This window comes from Chroicocephalus ridibundus, chromosome 5, assembly GCF_963924245.1.
Source record: "Chroicocephalus ridibundus chromosome 5, bChrRid1.1, whole genome shotgun sequence".
Lineage (NCBI taxonomy): Eukaryota > Metazoa > Chordata > Aves > Charadriiformes > Laridae > Chroicocephalus > Chroicocephalus ridibundus.
The window spans coordinates 52,298,843-52,320,856 of record NC_086288.1 but is presented as its reverse complement, the minus strand read 5'-3'; the positions used below and the strand labels follow the sequence as shown (position 1 = coordinate 52,320,856).

Sequence of the window (22,014 nt, the reverse complement as noted above, 5' to 3'; positions counted from 1 at the left end):
ACTGAAATAGTCTAGTCTATTCATTAGCTGGCCCAATTTTTGGAACCACTAGGCACCCTAGTAGACTGTCAGTCAGGTTTACTATATCTTTTAAAAAGTTTAAAAGAAAGTTTTAAACAAAGTCTTTAAAAAGGGATTAGAAATTCTAAATTTAGAGAATAGGAAGCTACACGCATTTAAACAGCAGTTGCCGGTTGGCCTAAGCATTGGATAAATATAAATAGTTTTATAACACGTTAATCCAGGACTGCTATCCTTCCCAGTTTGTCAAGCTTTACTAAACGGATTAATGTTATCCTGGAGTCAAACAAACATCTGTTTATCTAGCTTGGTAAGGGCAATATTTTACAAGAATTAGGGAGATTTATAAACTCCACATATGGGAAAGAAAGTATACAATATGTAAAAGCCTTGCTATTCTACTTGATGGATTTCAGTAACGTAACTAGGAAGGTTTAAAAATATATCTTGCTGCAAAACCTATTCACAGTTCAAGAACTCAGCAGTACCTCAAAATATTTTAAAGTTTTTTAGAATAATCATGTCTACATCCATGCTCTCCCTTTAATATATACTGTGGCATAAGAGTTTGAAAAGTAACAATACTGGTGTGTGCTTACAATTCACATTACTTATGAAAATAAACGTTTGTGGGTTTGTTTGTTGTTTGTTTTTTTTCCCAACACAAACATGTGGACAAACATACAAACTAGGCTATAACTGAGTTAACACAAAACATTCTTCTGACTTCAGCTACACTTAAATAGAAACAATATGAGCGAAAAAATGTTGAGAAGCAGCTGTATACAGAGAACACTCTCATTCAACGGAACTTCTGCCAACCAAAGCCATCTATGGCATGAACTTCCAGTTCCTCTCTAAAATAAGCTTTGTATGTTTGTCCTGAAAAACTCTATACAACTAGAAGAGTTTGTGGAACACAATTCTCGGTTTAAAAGAATTTTCAGGTTTTAGAACTTCATTAGTAACATCACAGTTGTCTATGACGCAGTTTGACTTTCGTATCTGTGACAAACACACTGACTTTTGGATATAACAGGACATACGAATGGAGGGGGCCAAACATCCTTACTACTTTAAAGTATAATCTGAGGTGGCCCTGCAGATTTAGCTGAAACAGCTGGAGAAGTTGCTGCCACCAAGGACTCGCTGTTATTCCTTGCTTGGAATTTTTATTTCCCTACTGCTGACATATATAACATAGGAGTAGTTCCATATCCACTTCTGTGCAGAAGGGTGCTGGCTAAGTTTAAATCAATGTCACTTTTGCACTGGAATAGATTAGGAACTGCCTTCCTATCTCATTACCAGGTCTGAGTTGTGTAGGTGGCAGCAAAGTGTTGGGGCAGAAACTCCCAGACCTGTTTCAGCTATATCTGAAAGACAACTTCAGACTATTCCTTTTAAAACTGAGGAATCAGACACACGGATATGGAGACACATGATGCCACTTTCACAGTGTCTTTCAAAGGGGGAGCGCATTTTAACATAATATCTGTAACTATCTAGAATTTCATGAAATCAAGAACTAAAGAAATCAGCGTTTCAACTGAAAAAGCCTGCTTTAAGGGAAAAAAAAAAAGCAAACCCAACAAAAAAATCTTAGTAAACAAAGATGCCAGAGTGAAGCAAAGCACAAAAGCAGGTCAGAGTATGGAATGATACTTACTATGGTAACAGGTACTCTTTAGCATATCCATCTCCTGTTTGTAACGCAGCCACAAGAAGAAAAAAGCACAAGTAGAGAATCTATGCATTCATCACAGCCATTGTGTTAAATTAGAAGAATGGTTGCCACCATTCTTATAGAAAACAGAATGAGATGAAGTAGTGAATGGAAGACTAACGGACAAGTGATATATCCAATGTACAAGGTAAAAGAAACAAGACAAGAATTAGATTACACCTGTTCAAGATTGTTATTTTCTCCTTTTTCGAGGAAATGGTAGATTTTCCCAGTTCTGCTCTCATTTTAGTTAAAACTACTATGTAAGGTGAACAAATAATGATATTTAGATTCAAATTGAGCTGGAAAAAATATTTACTGAGGTGTAATCCAAGTACAATAATGTTTAAGAAATGTGCAATCAGTGAAGGAGATTTACCAAGGCATCTACATTTGTGTCTGGTTCACCATAAGACACCATTTCATTTCGTAAGAGCAATTATTTCTCGCAGAAAACGTACAAAAGGCTAAATCAGTTGAGAAACACCAAGAGATGACAAGGCAATTCTGAAGAGATGAGAATTTATCTTTATATTAATGCACACTTCTTTATTATTGTAAACATAACTCCTCTTACACTCAGTGTGTTCAGTTCAGTGTGGTATATTTTAGGTAGTATAAAAATAAGATACAAGAAATAATTTACCTTTATTAGATACTAGTTCATATATTTTCATGCGTCAGTCACTAATGATGCAGTTACTGGTTTCCCCCTGGCCCCCAGATCAGAAGAACATACCTTCCTCTATTTTAATCGGCGTACTGGGAGGAGTGCGGGCTGAAGTGGGATCAGGGAGACTTCTCTCTTTCTGTTCCCTGCCGTCTTCTGAAGGTTCTGCAGATGTAGACAAAGAGAAATTAAAAAGGCAGACAAAACCTTACAGCATGGGAGAAAACGAAAGCGTCCTTTTGCTCCATGCACACAAGATAGGAATACGTTTTTCTGAATCAAAATTCTGCCAGGATATTAAATGATACCAAAACAAGCAAAAGAAAATTAAGTGATGGTTTTATATTAACAAAACTGTTCAACTCACAGTTCTGCTCTGTGGTGTTGTGTTTTGGGTTTTTTTGTTTGGTTTGTTTGTTGTTTTTGTTTTTTTTTTTTTTTCCTTTTCTTCTTAAGAGGGCATGAATGATGTAATTGCTTATGAATTGGTTTATCACGCTGTTCTAAAGAAAACTTCTGAAGAAAAAGGCACATGGAAGCTATAAACAAATATGGGGGAGGGAAATGCTATTAGACCGACACAAGATAATGCTCTTTTGCTTGCTTTGTATTGCTGAAACTTGGGGTCAACAAAATTGCGTCCCAAAAGAAAAGAAGACTGCACAGACAACCAGAGAAACATGCAGTAATTAAATGATTCAAAACAGATTTCACAGTGGTTCGCATATTTGTTATTAGTAAGGAGGGTCCCCCTTGCTTCCAGGTTTAAACAGCCCTAGATCCAAAGGAAAACATTAATAGAGTACACCGTATATCAGGAACAGTATTAAAACACTGTTCCGTACAGTTCACCTAGACAATTAAAAGTGAAATCAGTCCCACAGATGAGAGACAACTGACAGAATCTCCAAACGGTGCAGGTAAAGAGGTTGTTCCTTAGATTGCAAGCCCAACTGTACCGTATTAGTAATACCTGAGGCCTCAGCCAAAAGGTCAGGATCGGACCTTAGTGCTTTGATCACTGCAGTATGAAATTCCTTATGGGAGGACTTCTGCCCATCTGGCTCTTCTCCATTAAGGTGTGTGATGACTTGCTGCATGGTCTGACAAGAAACCCATGCAGCAGCAAACTGAGTGTTATCTAAAGATTTAGACAGTGATGATACGTCACGATCCTGTAAAGTCTTCGTATCTGTTCCTTCAAAGGTTTTGGATCTGCCTTTCAAATCCAGAGATTTTTTATCTGATGTATTTTGCTCACTGATGGTCTGATTTCTAAGCCATGTACTCTGTTCCCCAGCTGGTGTCTGCCTCAGTAACACAGTCTCTCCATATTTTGATATCTTATCTAAGAAGGATGTAGCAATGTTACTCAGAGAATAAACGTACACAGTTACACAGGCATAACAGCAGAGTATCCCACCCCACACAGTCCAGTACTTGATTAGCTGAACACATACACTCTACAATGGCTTTGTCTTACTGTCTTATCAAAATGTCTGCATTGTCTTATCAAAAAGCAGAAGGTGGGAGCACACACTGCAAAAGAAACAGCACTTCTGGTTCCCGCATCATTCAAATTCAAAATCTAACAACAGACAAGTGTTGTAAATATCATCCCTTAAAACTATAGAGCAGTAAAGCAGGACAACCACTTCAGATGCAGCAATGATCTCTTTTTACAGCACGATTCTCTCATAATTCTACGATTATTTAGAAAGTCTGTTTTGCGGGAAGTCCCCGGGATGTGCCATTTCCAAGTAACAACGAAATGTTGTTCTGTATCTTCCCCATTCAATGGATTTCTCAATCCACAATTTTCAGTGAGTGAGAAAACTGCAGTTTTGCTGCTAAAATGCAACACCATTCTCTCACCCAAGACTATCTCTAGCGCTAAAGGAAACAAAGCGGAACAATCCACAATACTTTGCAGTACCTAAAAATTTTCTGACTGATGTTCAAGCTTTCAAATTCCTAATAGCAGCAGTAACTGGCCATACCAAACACCCCAGTTTGTCTACCAGGATAATTTTTAAAATAAGATCTACACATTTTATGGAATACTCCATTAGTACTTAGATCACACATTTTACCTGCATTATGCTTTTTAAATGTTTAATTCACACTGGAAAAAAAAGAAACACAGAAAACTTGAATAATTTATCCACGGCTTTTGAAGGTAACCCACCTTCCAATTAGTAATAAACTTGCTGTTATTATAGAAATTTCTGTTATTGCAGAAAAAGCACAGAGAAACCAACCTTCTGGTCCCTTCTGCTTTCTTTCTACTTCTTTGCGATATTCTTCCAGTTCTCGATCGGTGAGTTTATTGAAGGGATTTGGTCCTGTTGTGCTCACTATGACTTTTGGTTGATATTCTTTCTCAATTATTGCCTTTGACGCAGTCACCAGTTCTCCCTGACCAAAGAAAATGAAGATACATCTGTAATTGAGCAGTAACTTGCAGAAGCCTGAGAAGTACAGAGGCTACAAAGCAACCAAAAACAAAACAAAAAGATAATCTGAAAAATGCTACATTTATTTTCTTTTCAATTAAAAAAAAAAATCTATTACAGAACTATTTCATTATTATTTTTTTTAAATTTAATTGACAGCAGGTTAATATAAAGGAGAAAATAGGTCTCATTAATTACTTGGACAGACACATCAGTGTTTCCACCAGGGAATATCCACCATCAAGCAGTAAATCAAACAGCAGCGGAAGAGTCTAGCTGAATCATATTTGAAGTCACAGAAGTATCAAGTTTCTTTTTCTCCCCACGAAAGAAACAGGATACCAGGCCCAACTGCACGGCAACTTCAGCACAGGATACCTGTCCAAGTTCACAGGACTCAGCTCATATTGCATTTTATTTATGGTTTGGGTTTTGTTTTAGTTTTTTTTTTTTTAGTAAGGGAAAAGCCATTTCTAGTAGCTACTACATAACATCTAACAGATGTTATAGTAAAAAGCCATCTTGTATGTGTTCTGTATACACTAGATTAACACATTATGACAAGCAATTTTTAAGTAATTAAGGTTAACTGTAATCTTACACAAGTTAGCATATTTACATCTATAACATCTGTCATGCAAGCTAGATAAAAAGTTATACAAATAAAACATTAGCAATTCTAAGTACAGTAAAGTCCAATGGACAAGAGCAGCTGCATCAGAGATTCTCTAATGCCAAGATTTTTAATTTTTCTTCTCTAATTAAAGACTAAATCCATTGGCTTTTCATTGCCACAAGTACGGAACATGCTTGCCTGGTGTGCTGCTGTATCTTTCAAGTGACTTGTTTAACCATTTGGGTTTTTCATTGTGTACACAGAACTCTACTGACACTAGTTTGGAAATGACTGATGTGTGGTCTGTGCCTTGTGCCATTGTGATACTAGAATTGTCTTTGTTGTTGAAAAGAGGTATTTGAATTCCATTACCAAGTAAGTAGGGTTACTGACTGGCCCAAGTAATCTTTCATATTCAAATGTTATTTGTACCAATATTTAAAAGAAAGCATTAAAAGCAGAGTTCAAAAATAAATAGCACCCAAACAAAGAGACAAACATTCCTTTCAATGCCCATACAGTGAAGATCTCATGCTTGTCCATCAAGTGAAAGTAAAGATGAAATTAGACAGAGTACTGTTCTGAATGCTAAGAGCTGCTACGGACAAGTTGTCAGCACCAAAAAGGTGACAGACAAAAATGTCCAGATGGAACACAGACAAGAGCACTTAGATATTTCCAAAAGCCTCACGAGAGATCTCTAGGAATCTGGTCTAGAGCAACCCAGGGAGGTAAGAACAGCTGGTTGTTAGAATCGATGCTGCTCTTCAGGAAGCAAACACCAGCCAGAAGTACTGAAGAACAAGCAACACAAGTCTCCACTGCAAGATCCTGAAAGGAACTGCAGGAGAGGAAACATCTCTAAGACATTATAGATTGCCTACATTTCTCCATAAAACAAGAGGAACTCTTTTCTCAGATGGAGAATGTCAGTAGAACGTCGAAAGTCTTTTCTCAACTATTTCCATTAAGCAGCAGCTGTTTTAATATCAGAAAACCTCCAATTTGATCGTCATGGCTTTTCTTACAGGATAATGCATTAAAATGTCACAAAACCATCAACTTTCGTACAAATCCTAATTGTTTTGTAGAAAATGTAAACCACTCCCAAAACTACAGGTCCCAGCTTTTAATGATGGCAGCAAATTGGCACCCATGACAATTCTGTATTTCCCTCTCTATCTCTGCCCACCCCTCACACTAAATATGTAGTTTTAACTGAAACTCAGCAGTAAGTAGCAGGGGCTTGTAAAGCGCTGATCTTGGGCATAGTTTCTAGAGTTTTCTAGGATTACAAAAGTCAACAGAGGAACAAGATGCACAGTGCACACTGGTATCCCTGGAATGTTTAAGAATCTTCGAATCTTGTCTGCAAGTTAAATCCAAAATGACTGGGTAGAACAACTTTCACATGAAATGAAATTTTACTCAATGCCTGTTGATTTAATAATGACAAAGAGCAAGACATGCAGATTGCGGCAAGATCACTAGCGCACTGGCATTCTGTCTTCTCTTGCTTAACCAGAGTACCTTTGTTAACTACTGGGAATAAAAGCAGCGCATCAAAGCTTATCACATTTACTAAATTAAAAAAAAAAAGCCAAACCAAACCCAAACACACACAAAAAACATACCCACCATCAATGCAAACAGTGTTTTTACTAATTGAGTATCTTTGACACAAGAGAAATAATATTGAAAAAGATCAGGGGCAACGACAGTAAATGGATTATGTATTACAAAGAAAAAGCACTTGTGTTTTTAGACTGCATAAGCAGAAGAATCACACAAGAGACCAGAAAGGCAAGCTTTTGATCTGATAAAAGCTGTTTCCAGATTAACACATCCAGTTTTGTGCAGTATCAATAATATGGAAGCAGTTCAAAGACCACTAATGAAATTATAAATTAGAGGGACTGACTCTATGGGGAAAACAACAGGAGAGAGTAACAAAATGAAGAGAGTAACACGGGACAGAAGGAAAATGAGCATAAAGGACTAAAAAGACAGTACAAGACATATTTTAGATTGTTAAACATGACATGAAAGTAGACAAGACTTTGCTGAGATATGAACCTGTCCATGCCACTTGGAGATTCCTATGAACATTCAGAAAAATAGAACAAGAAAATTGGTGTGGAGCTGCTTCAGGTATTAGAGAACCTGTAGAGAGGGAATGAATTCCCATATGAAAGAATGGCACTCTGCTTCAACACAAGATGACACGCAAAAAAACTACTATTCTAGTGATTTCATCTGGATTATGCTGATACTAGTATTATTTTGATGATGATTCTAGTACTATTGTGATGACCACTTGAAGTTTGATTGCACTTGTAAGCACCTGAATATCAACAACATTTCCCCCACTGTAAGAAAGGATGGATAGATTACGTTCATGGACAGAATATATTTTCACTTCTGAGAATTCTGTAGGGACATACTTCCCCACAAAGATCCAAAGGGAAATTAATTTATACCTAATGATATACAATACAGCTTCATACTAAACTTGCACCTCACATACCCTACAAGGAAATTTTAGATTATCAAGCCTTGTTACAGCTTCTCCACAAAATTTCGCTTTCAGAGAGAAATTCAAAACTGCTATGAGCTAACCATCGTTTAACAGGCAAGCACTTCATCTTGTTCCCAGGGATAGATATGAGCAAAACTGGCACTTTACATGCCAACTTTTCTCTTAATTAGACAGTAGGTTCATAATAATTGTCTAAAGTTAACCATTGCTCTTAATACAATCTGGCATTGAGTGCAGTGCCTTTATCCAAAAACCCCAAGATTCTTAAAGTACTGTTCATGTAGAAGTCACCGTTAAAACACAGTGCCACCTCTGGGGCAGAACTGAGAGGCTCTTCCTGAAGAACAAAGCCACATAATTTCCATTCTAAAGGGAGAGACAGGAAATGGGCGATTCCCATTGTACTTAAAATTCTTGAAAATTCATGTGATTTTTTTTTTATTTTTTTTTTTTAAATCACATTGCAAAATGGTCATTGATAAGAATAACCAACATTTCCTCTCATTCAGCCAAGACTGCAGCAGAAGGTTAGTTGACCAAGTCTATAACACGAATAAAATTACATGATGCACAAGGAACTTCTGTTGCAACATGGCCAGGACTCCTCAGAACATGGACAAAGCAAGTGACAAGGCAAAACGGAGTATTTACTACTGCAGCCATAGGCACAGAACACTCAAAGCATTACATGCATACAGTACACAAACAGGAATTTTTTCATCCAAAATAGTGTGCATCAGTATTTGATAGAAATCTCTGTGTTAACTGAAAACATAGCACATTTTAAGCATTGCTGCCATCAGATGGCACTTTTTACTTTAACTGTAATCAAGTGTCAAAGAATTTGTCAGCTGAGAACTTGTAATTATCTGGTACCTAAAAGTCCTTAAGTCCTTGAGGTATAGGTCCCCTTCAAAGTTTTATTCGAAGTTTCATGTGAGGTTTATGTGGGCATCATGAGATTTGCTTGTTGTTCCGCAATACATGACTGATTTTGGCATGATCTTCCTAGAAAATTTCTCTGTTTTGTTGTTGTTGCTTGGTTCATTGGGTATTTTTGTGGTGGTTTTGTGTTTTGTTGGTTTTTTGTTGTTTTTTTTTTTTGGTGGTGGTGGTTTGTGGTTTTTTTACCCCCTAACAGGAAATTATTAAGCATTCAGGTCACAAGCCATATTAAGGTAATAAAAATCATGATATAGGCCACTCCTACTGGCATTAACATTGGGATCTAATTTCACACAGTATTTCAGGAGGAAAGCACTTTCATGACTGCACAAAAAGGAAATACATCATTTGGACATCTAAACTCTAATATTATACTAGCCAAAATGATATAACCAACAGACCTTTTGTTGGCTCCTTGCCATCTACAAAAATCCATGTAAAATATTTGACTACTTTTATAGAAAGATGATGCTCAAGAATAATACTTGAAAGATACCTTGCACATCATCAATGAAAGAAACTGCCTGTGTTGGCAGCAATGGATGACTATCCATTGAACACTATTATTAAGCAGAGAATAAAAGGCAAGCACTATTTGGACGAATTTGGCTTTGTTCTATTTTTCATCTTAATTCTGGAAATAGGATTTTATTATTTTTCCTTTCAGAATATGGATAAAACAAACTGTAATCTGAAAAACATCATCAAATTCTCAGTATGATACAACTATCTGTAATCTAAACTGGCTCATTACACTACAAAGTGTTGTAAAGTCATGAAATTGGCAACTATGATGTAATTCAAAGTATTCTGGTTTTTGATGGGAAAGCTATTCTGATAATGATATGTTAGGCACAACCTAACTCAAGATTTAAGAATCTTTAAGATAAAATACTGGAGCAGAAGAGACACCGATGCTCATTTACACACTGCGCTTCCCTGTTAGGTCACCTCTAAGAAACTCCAAAACCTGGGAGAGAAATACAGCTAAGGAGAGATTGTTTCCAATGTGCAAACTGTTCCTGTTTACTCGGCCTCAGAGGACTGCCCACCCCAACTCTACACACATCCCTTTAATTTATTCTCTATTTTACATACATAAGCACAAGCATGATTATATGTTTGAAAGCCAACTGATTTTGGAAGTGTGGGGGGGCATTACTCAGCAACTCCTGTAGATAACCACAGGAAGTTTTAAGGAAACAAGACGTCTAGGATCAAAAGTCAACTGTTGTCAGCATGGCACACTCTGAGCATGTGGATATCTTCGGAATTACACTGATGTACTCAGGCTGAGTTTAAGCTAACTCAAAATGGATCTCAAATTAGAGTAATTCAACACTAATAGCATGCGCAAAGAAACCCACTATATGCAGAACCTAATCAGCACCTTAACACCAAAAGTGTTTCCTCACCAGCTTCTACAGACAAAGAAAAAGATCAAAATCCTTCAAAGATACTTTAGCAGGGTAAAGTAACTGCTTGTATAGTTACGTATACATAATTTGGAGATCCATCTATTTTTCTTTTCTAGCCAAATCATTAACTAACAGAGGGAAAGGGCAGGGTAAGGAAGAGGTAAAATGAAGGGTGAACAACAGTATTTAGAGCAGTATGACAGGGCAGTACCTTTCTAACAGACAGAGATTTAGCGGGACTAAAGGCCTGCTCTGTGAGATCGAGCCCTTCAATAGATTCCGTACAGTCTGAGAGGGGAGCATCCTGCAACAGTAAATTCAGTAAACAGAGCAAACCGAGCCCAGGCTTTAAAACATCAAACAAAAGCATTATGATGCTTGCTAAAAACATGCAAAGAAACAGTAACTGGTAGATAAAATTGCAAATGACAATGAATTGACATGCAACACATTATGACACCGAACATGAATAATGCTATGGTCATGATAAGACTTGCCAAACTTTTAAAAGTATATCAGAAAATACTTATCTGTGGCAGTTAAAGCACTCAGATATATAGAGCTTTAAAGCCATTCGACTATACAGTATACCGTATAGCTCTAATTCTTACTTTACTTTGAGCTATGATTCATAGATTCAAAGTCATTTGTATATCCAGATATATTGCTTTTAAGTTTTATTGATGTAAAATAGCTTTTTTTTTCCAAAGTGCTCTTTAAATAAAATACTATGAAGCATGATAAAACATATTTAACACACAACACTACTGCCCCACAGTGAGCCTGCTGTGCCCAGTATTAATACTTCAAGGTACATAAACTTGGAAAACAAACAAACAAAAAGTTGTCACAAAGCCCAACTAGTTTTGAACAAGAATCTAACCCATATAAATAAGCCTTCTGAATTTCATGCATTACATTCAGCAAAAAAAAAAACCAAAAAAAAAACCCCACAACCACAAAGCATCCTCCACAGACATGCTTGGGCTACACGGCTGAAGCCTCTTAAACTTCTGATCCTGAGCACTCTCGCAAAGACAATGGTGTTACCTCTAAGACTTACCTTATAAACAGTTACTCTCTGCCAATTAAAGAATAATTTTATAGTGATATATTAGGTGAAAGCAGAGGATATTGTAGATTAACTTCAAGCTATAGTTTGAGGCATTTTATACTCTCACCTGTACAAGACTCCTGTCCACAACTACCCCTGAAAGAACCTGTGATTGAGGGCCTGCGGTTTTAATATCTTGTAGATTTTGCTCTCGGATCTGTAAAGGAAGCAGTAGAATACAGTCACATGAACAAGAGAAAAGTTAACCACATTTTCATATTTGAAAAAGGGGTGGGTGAACCTGCCAAAAGGCTGCAACTAGTGTCGACTGCTATGGCCCTACCCATCAAATAAAGCCGTGCCTATAAACTCCACTTGAATATATGTGCTCAGGTTCCTAGCTGTTTCCTCACATTTCTCAGAATTTAGTCTCTAAGTACCACGGCAGGTACGGTCCTCTGCTTTTTAGTACTGGCTCATGGTAAAACGCTACAGATCAGGCAACAGACAACACGAAAAGTGAGAAGCACAGAAGTCATATTTACGTAAGTCTGTTGTACTTGACCAATCATTTACAGGTTTCTGACACTAGCCTACTGCACCACAGTATCATCTTCCAACAGAACTTACTGTAAAATACTGCACAACATTCAATTTTTGCATGTACTCAGGACCATATTCTCAAAAGGACATATAAATATTTTTCTATGCATAAGCTGACCCTGGAGTACTCAAACACATCCCTTCTGTTGCATCCTAAATACCTCCCAGTTCTTTCCACCCGCAAGATGGAAACAAAAAGTGCATATTTAAATCTAGGTATTATTGATTTAAATTAGATATCCTACAGTGGTAAAGAATTCATAACAACCGACTCAAAATTTATTTCTAAAATATTCTGGTTCTTGTTCTAAGATAAATGAAGAAAAAAAGCATACATCCAGAAAGACCTCCACTTTACACTTAAAAAGAACATTCAACTTATATAAATACACATGCATACAAATATAGAAACTCAAGGAATTATTAATACTTCGTATTTCAGAAAGTATGAAGATTGTGCATCATCTGTACTTGTTTCTAGTTTACTACCCTTCTTGTCATAAGGAAAGTATAAAGTTTGAAGTTTTACTTCTTTCCTCTTAGTCGCTTCATTCAAGCTTTTACTACAGCGGTATTTGTGTTTCAAACACCAAGAAACTGCTTGGCAATTTCGCCAGATTTCTCATTTCAAGAGATTATTTATTTTACAGTGCCGAGTCAGGAAAAGCAAAAGCTCTGTCAACCTTATATGAATTATTTTAGCAAAAACCAGTATTCCTGCTTTCCTGTGACATAATGCTAACTCCCATATTCCATATGGCCACCAGTCAGAAGTAGCAAAACAATCCAGAACAAGTTAAGTATTAACAAGACACCAGTGCATGTTTTATACTTTAAAAGAAATAAAGTGAAAAAACCCCAATGCATTCAATGCTTTCCTGTTGGCAGATTGTTGACAAGAAGATCTGAAATTCTGGAAAATTAACTGCTTGGTCATCTCAAAAAGATTAACACGCAGTTTCAAAAGCCAAAAAAAAAATCTGCATCAATCACAGGATATTATAATATAATAAATTATAATATGGAGAGAGATCCGTAGACTTCTTTGTCTAGGCTACAATTTCAACTGGTGAAACTAAAACTGGAAAACAGGTCACTAATGTAAAACTATGAACTCAGGGAACTGAGAATTACTACCATAAAATCAGTGGTGGCTGTTTCAGAAGTATCCAGCAACTGGTCTGACAGTAACAAAATAAAAGACAATGGAAGTCTTCATACAGCGGAAAGTAATACCATCTCTTTCCTAGATGAGTTTAGAATTGTTTCAGTACCTAGTTATAAAGGGGCAGGGCAATACCAGAGCTGTGTTAACTGAACTCCCAAAATTTCACTATAGCAAAGTAAGTTTGTTCATTACAAGTACACAACTTAATTGTAGTGATGACCAAAAAAAAAAAAAAGTTATTTTACTGCTATTACAAACCTTGTTCCTCATTTCTTGGACCTCCTTTGGATTGGTGTTCAATGGAACAAACAGGTTAGGGACGGCAGAGGTGGCAGTTCTATGTCCATCCTCTTTAGTCCACTGTAATACCAAGAACAGTTGAACAGTCAGAATTGCTGTAATGGCTATGGACACTCAGAGCAGCAAATTTACAAAACAGTTGATCATGCATTATACATAGCAGAGAACTGAACCAATGATTGTATTCTTCTATTCATTCCTAAGAGTATTTAAGTTGCTTTCTCCAGTAATATAAACTGTACCTTCAGATACATTTATACGTATCAGAATCATTCCATTAAGTCAAGCTAGTAACAACAACAAAAACTAGAAAGCCAGTTAACTTGCAAATAACTTCCACCCTAAATGATGCAATTACTACAGCTATGTGCAATTCCGAGATTATGGAGACTGAAAGGTTTTTCTAAGCTGTTTTTCTGGGCACTTGACCACACTGACAACTGCAGTGTTGCTTGTTTCGAAAAACTCTCTACTTCTCACTTTATGAAGAGACATATTAATACATGAGTAGAAAAACTCCAATATAATTACTTATTTTTAAGGACATTTGTATCAGAAATTTCACAGTGGGTTCATATTTGTTTAAAAAGGACACTATTCCTTACCCAAACAGAAGTACAGCAAGATCTAAGACACGAGCTGTAAAACCCTGTTCCTGCCATTTTCATTTTCTGCACTGGATGTTTTTACAAAATAGCACGAGAGAGACAGAGAGATCATTGATTCAATCCTCCGATACCCAACAAACATCAAAGCAAACTTAAAGCATAAGATGACAGAAGTATGAAAAGCAATGTGATGTCACTAACCAGGTTTAGTGAATGATTCTGTACTGTGAAGCAAGAGTGGGCATCACCAAAGTTTTGCATTAAAACAAGCTACTTCAGCAAAATGTTCTGTTTCCAGAATTAGTTTCTGCACAAATAAACAGCTGTATCAGCACAGCAACCTAGAGGAACAGTTTGGTGATGTCGAATATTTTATAACTCATAGCTTAAAAGGTTACAAAAATATCCCAAACACAAACTTTAAGCGCTTCATGGGTTCTTCATAGAAGGTTGCTTTATTTGATCAGTGCATTTAGTATGGAGCTCTGTTTAATTTGATGCACAACTAACTCTTTATCTTGATATGTTTATTATATGCGGTGTCCTAATTTCCAATTGCTATTGCATAGAAAATGCACCGAACAGTAAAGCAAACCTGTTTATAGAGCAAATGCTATGCGTTTTTTCCTGAGTAACTTCAAGAAACAATAAGATAGCCAGAAACTGTCAAACTTCAAAAAGCAACAAAATTTTAAAATGTTTTGCAACTGTAAAGTAAAAAATGGAATGAACATGGAGCTGTGAAATACTCACTGATGATTATCTTCTCAGATAAAAACTACTCCAGCTTTTTATTAAAGATAGTTTTTAGTCAAAACATATATAAAAACAACCTCATCATAACAAGCTACTTATTCTTTAGGTTAATAACAAGCATTAAAAAAGATTTAATTACACAAACCTGTTATACTGTATGAGATTTTCTATTCCTCCAGTATATCATTAAACAAGACTAGTTTCTGAGCAGGAATTTTGCTTCCATCTTTCACTGATAATTTCAAATATAAAATACTACCCACTTTGTGAGCTAACGTTGAAAAGCACAAACTGCTCCAAACATATGAATAGCTTTAAGCTTTCTTCCAATCAAGGCAAAACTATACTTGAGTTTAGTAAAATCTTGATAGTACAAACAATATACATATATATTAATTTCTTAAACAAAAAAGACCACCACAAAAATACCAGAGATGGAGATCCTGTTTTTTCAGGGCTTTCTACACATTAACACTATATATTTTAGTATGCACATTGCCTGAGTAATCATTCCATAAAAGCATTCAAACTATAGAGAACTCTGAATGCGTTCAGAGGTGAAGCATAGTTTTGTAGGGGTAAATAAGAATGAAGAGGTGTTCTGGAAAAAAATACTGTGTATTTTTTTCCTTTTCAAGAGCACTAGTTTTATTTTTTTTAAGACTCACCTGTAACCATACCACTACTATACGTGGTACCTCTACTGAAGTACTAGTGAACTACTATAGTTGAGCTTGAAGTCAATCGTTACAAAAGGTTGTATGCGTGCAAATCCCTGTCTACATTTTAGGTGCTCTGAATATACCCAAGAAAATATCAAAACCACATTATACACCAGCATCTACTGATCTCCATTTGAAAGCATTTGATACCTTTGCTTTTCAATTAACATATCTTTCAGTGCAAAATTTAACTGTAAGCAGCATTGATAAACAAAAAAAAAGCACCGGTTGCAGAATCTATCGATTAGTGCCTGCTGATGGCCTGAGCTGCACTTTAGTCATGCCGCACCCAGCTGATATTTTAGGAAAGACTTTCCATTTATGGCCATCTACTTACATGCAACACTACATGCAGAAGGCAGCTGGTTCTGAACACTCAGAGGCTTTGGGGTAGACAAAGGTATAGTAAACAGGACAGGAAAAGGAGCTGAGAAACTAGATAAGAAAAACTGCTTAAGGAAAAAAAATCCAAGACTTAAATACTTTGAAATCAATTCTATCCTCTTGTACATAGCGAGGGTTGCAAAGGGCTTGCAAATTAAGTTGGTATATGTAACAGAGGGTAGAAAAATTTGATTATTTTTATATATACTCATACAAAATTACATTGAATAGTTAGTTTCATTTTTGTTTTAACTGAAAAGCTTTCATGCAGACAGAATTAGTAGTTCCCTAACACAGTTGTCCTTAATTAAACCATTTAAATGCAGAGCCTATTCAGCCAAAACTATGATTCAATCTGTTTGGTCATTAGCTTGAAAAGACAAAAGGAAACCAGAGGCTCCAAAGTCTTAAGCAGTTTTAAGCATTAAGAAGCGAGATGATTTTTACAGCTCACATCTAATCAAAGCCAAATTAAGTGGTTAGTAAAACACATTTAGTTTTTTTATATAAGAAAGAAGAAGAGAATTAGGAGAGTAATCTTTTTCTTCCCAAAGCCTCTAAGTGCCAGCCACCCCAAGTTGCTCTACATCATCTAACTATGAACAGTAAGGTAGGCACAGACCAAGCAGTTGGTAATACAGCTTGGCACGCAGACACCGGACGAGAGAGACTGCAGCAAGGGTTTCACGTGATCGTGTGTAATGTTCGTCCACACCTTAGTCTTCGACTTGGGACTGCTGCCATTCTGCCCTTCTTCAGAAGCATCATCCCCTCGGCCAGAGTTCAGCCACCTTGTCTTCTCTCGCTGCTGTTTCTGAAAACTGTGTCTGAGGGGGGAGCAAGTGCCTGATTCGCCATCACTAGTAAAGGAGTAACCTGTGACACTAGCTGGAATCTCAACATCGCTGTACTTTTTAGATTTCTCTCTCAGAGCAGGGCATCGATACGGATAGCCGGTTCTGTAGCCCTGAAGAAGCAAAGCAGCAAAATTAGTCTCCTACGTCTCCAGGTTTTGATACAAAACATAGGGCAGAGAAAAATATCTCTTCTGCATTCTAAAATCTAGAATTCAACATATTGTATACAAGGGAAAGCTTCAAGAATGCTACTTTTATGTCCATATTCTCTCCTCTCCCTGATCTTCTCTACCTAGGTTGTTTTTCTCTCCTAACTTCCTCTGAATTATAGTTTCCCTTTTTACCTCCTGTAATACGCTAGTCATGTTTTCCCCTGCTTTCTTCCATATTTTCCTCAGAATTTAACATACAAAAAAGGACATTTAACAGTTTTCTCTAAGAAATTTCCACTAGCAAACTATTTTCAATGTGGCTTAAAGAGAAACTGTGAATAGCTAACCTCCCAAAGCACTCAAATTCTTTATAGATAAAGCTAGATGTAAAGAAACTTCAGTCCTGAGTATGCGGACTTAGCTTTCTTTGCAGAGTTTCCATGCATTAAGCACTGCTGAGGCATTACCTTCTCTGCTCCTCCATCTTTTAATGATCAAAGCGCATCTTGAGTAATTATCCACTGCCTAATGTAGTTACCTATATAATATGTAGCTGTGTGTAATAGTAAGGGCCTGTATTGGATGATGGAAGCTCCTTTCTATTCCTATGTTCCTAGCATGTACAATGCTATTTCCTTTGTGATCCTGCTTCCTGTTTGCAGTAAGAAACATAAAACTGATATTCCCTAGAGAAACTGAAATCCAACTGAATCTGCCAAAGGTACCAGTCAGTGATACAGGGATTCCGCTACCCAAAGTTTCATTATTGCTCACTAAAATCTGAGAATTTTTCTATAGACTTAAGGTTATAGCTGTTCACTTTGTCTGATATGAAAAGATTAGATACTCAAATTACTAATGAAGTAGCCTGAATTTTTTTCATTACTACAGATAGGACACTGATCTAAGGGGAAAAAAGCCTTAGTTATTTACTACATAGTATACGTGATGGATAGTGTTTTAAGATATTATCATCAGTGTGGATCCTGTCAGGGGCACATGCATCACATGACCATGAAGACCACAGATAGGTCTACAAGCAAAAAGATTAATTAAATCAAAAATCAGAAGACTATGTCTGATTATTACAGTGACCGTATTTTTGGATAAGTTCATTACCAGTGTCTATAGTCACCACTTGAAGCCTTGTGACAGGAAAGGTATCATCTTTCCCATTAAAGCTGGACAGCAAACGTTCATAGCTGGTCTTTCATTACAGATAGGATTTTACTGAAACCATCTTATCTGAGGACTTTTATTTATTTATTTCAAGTCTGTCTTTTGAATTCTTCTAGGTTCTAGTCAAGTCATAAAGTCAAATCATGCTGGACCCTGCACCTGACAAAACATTAACACTGTTTTACGCATTTTGGGAGGGGAGGGGATTGGAACAGCGGGGAAGACACAGACTAAGCAGTAGCAAGCACCACAGTACTCTCATTTGGAAGTGCCAAATCACAGAAGGATCCCCCCTAATCTTACCAATAACTACCAGATTACGAATACAGAATTAAATCTGCCACCTGCACAAAGCATTTTGTGTACCTGCTACCTTAAGCATTTTGTGACATTTTTCATGTTGTCTCCTCCTCTGAGGGTCCTTAATCTTTGGGAAAGAACACCCTGCAGGCTGTATAAACTATCCCAACTACATGCAGCCCATTCTTTACTAACGTCCCTTATTGCAGCTGCTGAATTATTTTATACATTATCATATCATATGAAACAAAAACACCTGTCTTACCAGATTATCAAGCATTCGCATAAGAGCTTCAAATTCCTGTTCGCCAATCTGCCATTTTGGATGGGATACAGTACCCTCACCTGCTGGAGACTCAGGGGAACGAGACTTGGCTTTATACTTTCCAGGATCTAAAAGCACTAAATTGTCAGGTCCGCCTGCACTGGCCAGGGTACGTACCTTAAAAATAAAAAAGTCATCTTTTAGTTTCTTGAGGGGAGGGAAAAAAAACCAAACCCAAAAATAAAAAAAAATCAGCAAACCAGAAGAAATCTATTTCATTTTAAAGCTAAATAAATTAACATACTTATATAAAGCTTGTCTCAAGGCTTTGAAAATATCTCCATTTTAATAGGCAGTATATATCAAATCGATCGTTCCAATACAGTATTTGAATATTGCTGGCTAAACTGACGTTTCGGATGCTCTCACATAATATAATGATCTCACAGATCACCGTGTCAGTTTAGATCAAAAGTTTAACCAGTATAGTGCGCAACTATTAATCTGTTTGAAGGGTAATATAGCAGACTGTATTATTACATAACATAATAAAATTCTTACTTGAATCTCACAGGCAAGCACTAGATTATGAATATAGTAGAAAGCCTCCTCCACAGTCTCTCCAACGGAGACTAAGCCGTGGTTTCTGAGAATAAGGACCTGGAGAGACATTGCAAAGAAAGTTAACAGTGGTAAACAAAGTATTTTCTTGCTCTTGATTAAAGAGCATACCTCCCCCACCCCTCCACACATATTTTTCTTTAATTCCAAATGTAAATACTGACCTTGCTTTTAGGCCCCAAATTTTTCTGAATAACCACCTTTTCTTCATCATCCACTAAAATACCATGATAGTCATGATAAGCTACTTCCCCAAGAGAAAGTGCTTCAGGTGAAATTGGCAAGAGACCACACTTCATTGCAGAAACCTGAGAAACATTAAAAAAACTAAGTTAGTTTCTTGCAACAGAAAAAAATGGAAAAAAAGAAAATATAATAATGATAAGAATTATTATAAAAACATATTTTTATATATTATTTGTATGTGTCTGTACAGGCACATACATAGAGTAGTCTTGAATCCCATCCCTAAAGCCTGTATTTCTCACAACTTTTGGATTGGATACAAAAGTCACATTGATCCTGTGTCTGACTCAGTGTGGCTGCTTTTACATGATATCAACACCAAGCTGAAAAGACTCAAGGTTTAAAAAAAAAAAAAAAAAAAAAAAAAAATCCAACCTCCAAAATCAAACTGCATCCTTCATTCCTTTCACTCAGTGATTTTTTAGTTTATGTTTTTTATTTTCTCCAAAAAGAAGAAATTTAGTGACAAAGTTTGACACAGGTAATTCCGCAGCACTGTGGGTAAAGTTAAGAAATATTTTTAAAGACCACTCTGTAATTCACAATTTTAGGAATGGGATCACTTATCCTTAAAATGCTTGTATCAGTGCTGTTAATCACTTAAAAAAATAATTAAAAAGCAAAAAATCTGAATGTGAACTTTGAAATATTGTCACAAGATGACTCTCAGAAAATCCCAAAGAGGTAAAATTGACTTGTAACCAATTTGTCAAATGAGAGGTATTGGAAAAGTTTCAAATATTTAAGAAAGCCTTGATAAATTGTGCTTTACAAAACCAACAAAATATGCTAAACTGTTATGACTCACTGTCAAAAGATATGGTCTTTGTGGTAAAGGACATACTAATATGAAATATGTATTTTCCAATTATAGAGCTCAATTTACTGTCTGACCACTCACATAACAACCAAATAAGGAGGATCTGATTGATTCACACAGGACTGCATATTTGAAGGCAGACTTAAAGGCTCTGTTCCCTTCAAAAAGGAGGCAAATCTATGATTAAGGGGGACCCACCTATTTTCCATCTGGGTGTGGGGGGGGAACAGGACAGTTCTAAAATGTGTGCTTACCGCTGCCCCTGCTGGCGTATGAATATGAACAATGCATTTAACATCAGGTCGAGCTGCATAAATTGCAGAGTGCAAAGTAAAACCAGCTTGGTTTACTCCCAAATTAGTGCTTCCACGATCAACTACATCTCCCTGAATATTGATTTTAACCTGGAAACAAAAAGAATTAGTTTAATAAATAAATCAAAACTGCCAAAAATCTGATTTCATTCAGCATCTACCACTGAAGCTCTAAAACAATATTTTTTTCAGTATTTTAAAAAGTGTCAAAGTGTGCACAATAAGGCTGTAGGTAGGTGACCAGGGCCCCAGCTTGAGATTAAGCTAACTGAAGAGGACATCAGGAGCTACCAGATATGAGACAAGAAATCGCTGCATGTAACAGGTAACGGTGCAAGAAGCTGACAGGAGTTACAGACAGCGCTGTGACAAATGGCTGCATTTCACAGAGTTATGGTGGAATTATACAAGAAACTTGCAAACTTTACAGATACCTGAAGAGGAGTAACTGGGACCTTTTGGGGAGTAGGTTCTTGAAAGGCCAGCACCTGGGTAATCATACCACTGATACCATGTAAGGCTGAGATTGCCCAGGTAATAATATTATAAATACCAAATTTGGATATGGATGTAGAAAAACTGGAATAAAAGGGAAAAAGCAATTATGCATGGGTTGTTTATTTGGGAGAGAACAAGATAAGAGAAAATGGAGTTTCAAAGTGGAAAAGGGAAGAACAAGCATAGGAGAAAGGGAGAGAAAGGGGCAATAAAGGGCCAGTCATGTAAGCAGACTGCTAGTCAGCATGCTCATCTGGCTAAACTATGTGCCTTATCACTGTAGCCTATCTTCTTATTAAATCCTGCTGCTATATTTTTTCTGTGTGAACATACTCTCTACTGTGTGTATGTGTACACTTCCCTACCTTCACGCAACCTTCATTCTCAAGGTATTTACATTCCAGATATAAAGATAAAATCAGGACACCTTAAAAAAACCCCACCAAACCAACAACCCAACACACATGAAATATTCCCACAGTGTGGCCCTTACCCTCTTCTAAAAATCTTGTAGTAACAAGAAAGGAAAAGTGTCAGTTTTCTCCGTTCCTTTTCCTATAATTTTTTCAACTAAAATTTTACAGGTGGTTAAGGTGGAGTTATGTAAGAAAGAGCCAACTTTACAGACAGCTGAGGGACTTTCAGGTGTCAAGAGCGACACAAGTTTGAAGTGTTACTACTCTGCATATACTTACCTCACATGTCTGCTAGACATTACTTACCTTACAGAAGCCAGGTGGAAAGAATAGTGTGAAAGTTTCTATTTTGTTTCAACA

At 36.6% G+C, this 22,014-nt stretch overlaps 1 protein-coding gene across 14 annotated transcripts in view; it reads right to left on the bottom strand.

The window, feature by feature from the left end:
• Positions 1–22,014, bottom strand: part of ADD1 (adducin 1) — a 63,616-nt gene that overhangs the window by 3,720 nt on the left and 37,882 nt on the right. The window contains exons 7-18 of one of the 14 annotated variants that reach the window (XM_063337176.1): positions 20,681–20,830; positions 19,525–19,668; positions 19,301–19,399; positions 18,740–18,916; positions 16,609–16,953; positions 13,475–13,576; positions 11,573–11,662; positions 11,455–11,472; positions 10,603–10,695; positions 4,679–4,835; positions 3,391–3,765; positions 2,487–2,582 (exon numbers count right to left, since the gene is read on the bottom strand). In XM_063337176.1, the coding sequence (XP_063193246.1) occupies positions 2,487–2,582; positions 3,391–3,765; positions 4,679–4,835; positions 10,603–10,695; positions 11,455–11,472; positions 11,573–11,662; positions 13,475–13,576; positions 16,609–16,953; positions 18,740–18,916; positions 19,301–19,399; positions 19,525–19,668; positions 20,681–20,830 (1,846 nt within the window). Of the gene's footprint in view, positions 1–1,689; positions 1,725–2,486; positions 2,583–3,390; positions 3,766–4,678; positions 4,836–10,602; positions 10,696–11,454; positions 11,473–11,572; positions 11,663–13,474; positions 13,577–16,608; positions 16,954–18,739; positions 18,917–19,300; positions 19,400–19,524; positions 19,669–20,680; positions 20,831–22,014 lie in introns of those variants that run through there. The other 13 variants (XM_063337186.1, XM_063337177.1, XM_063337180.1 and 10 more) reach the window with 13 other exon arrangements.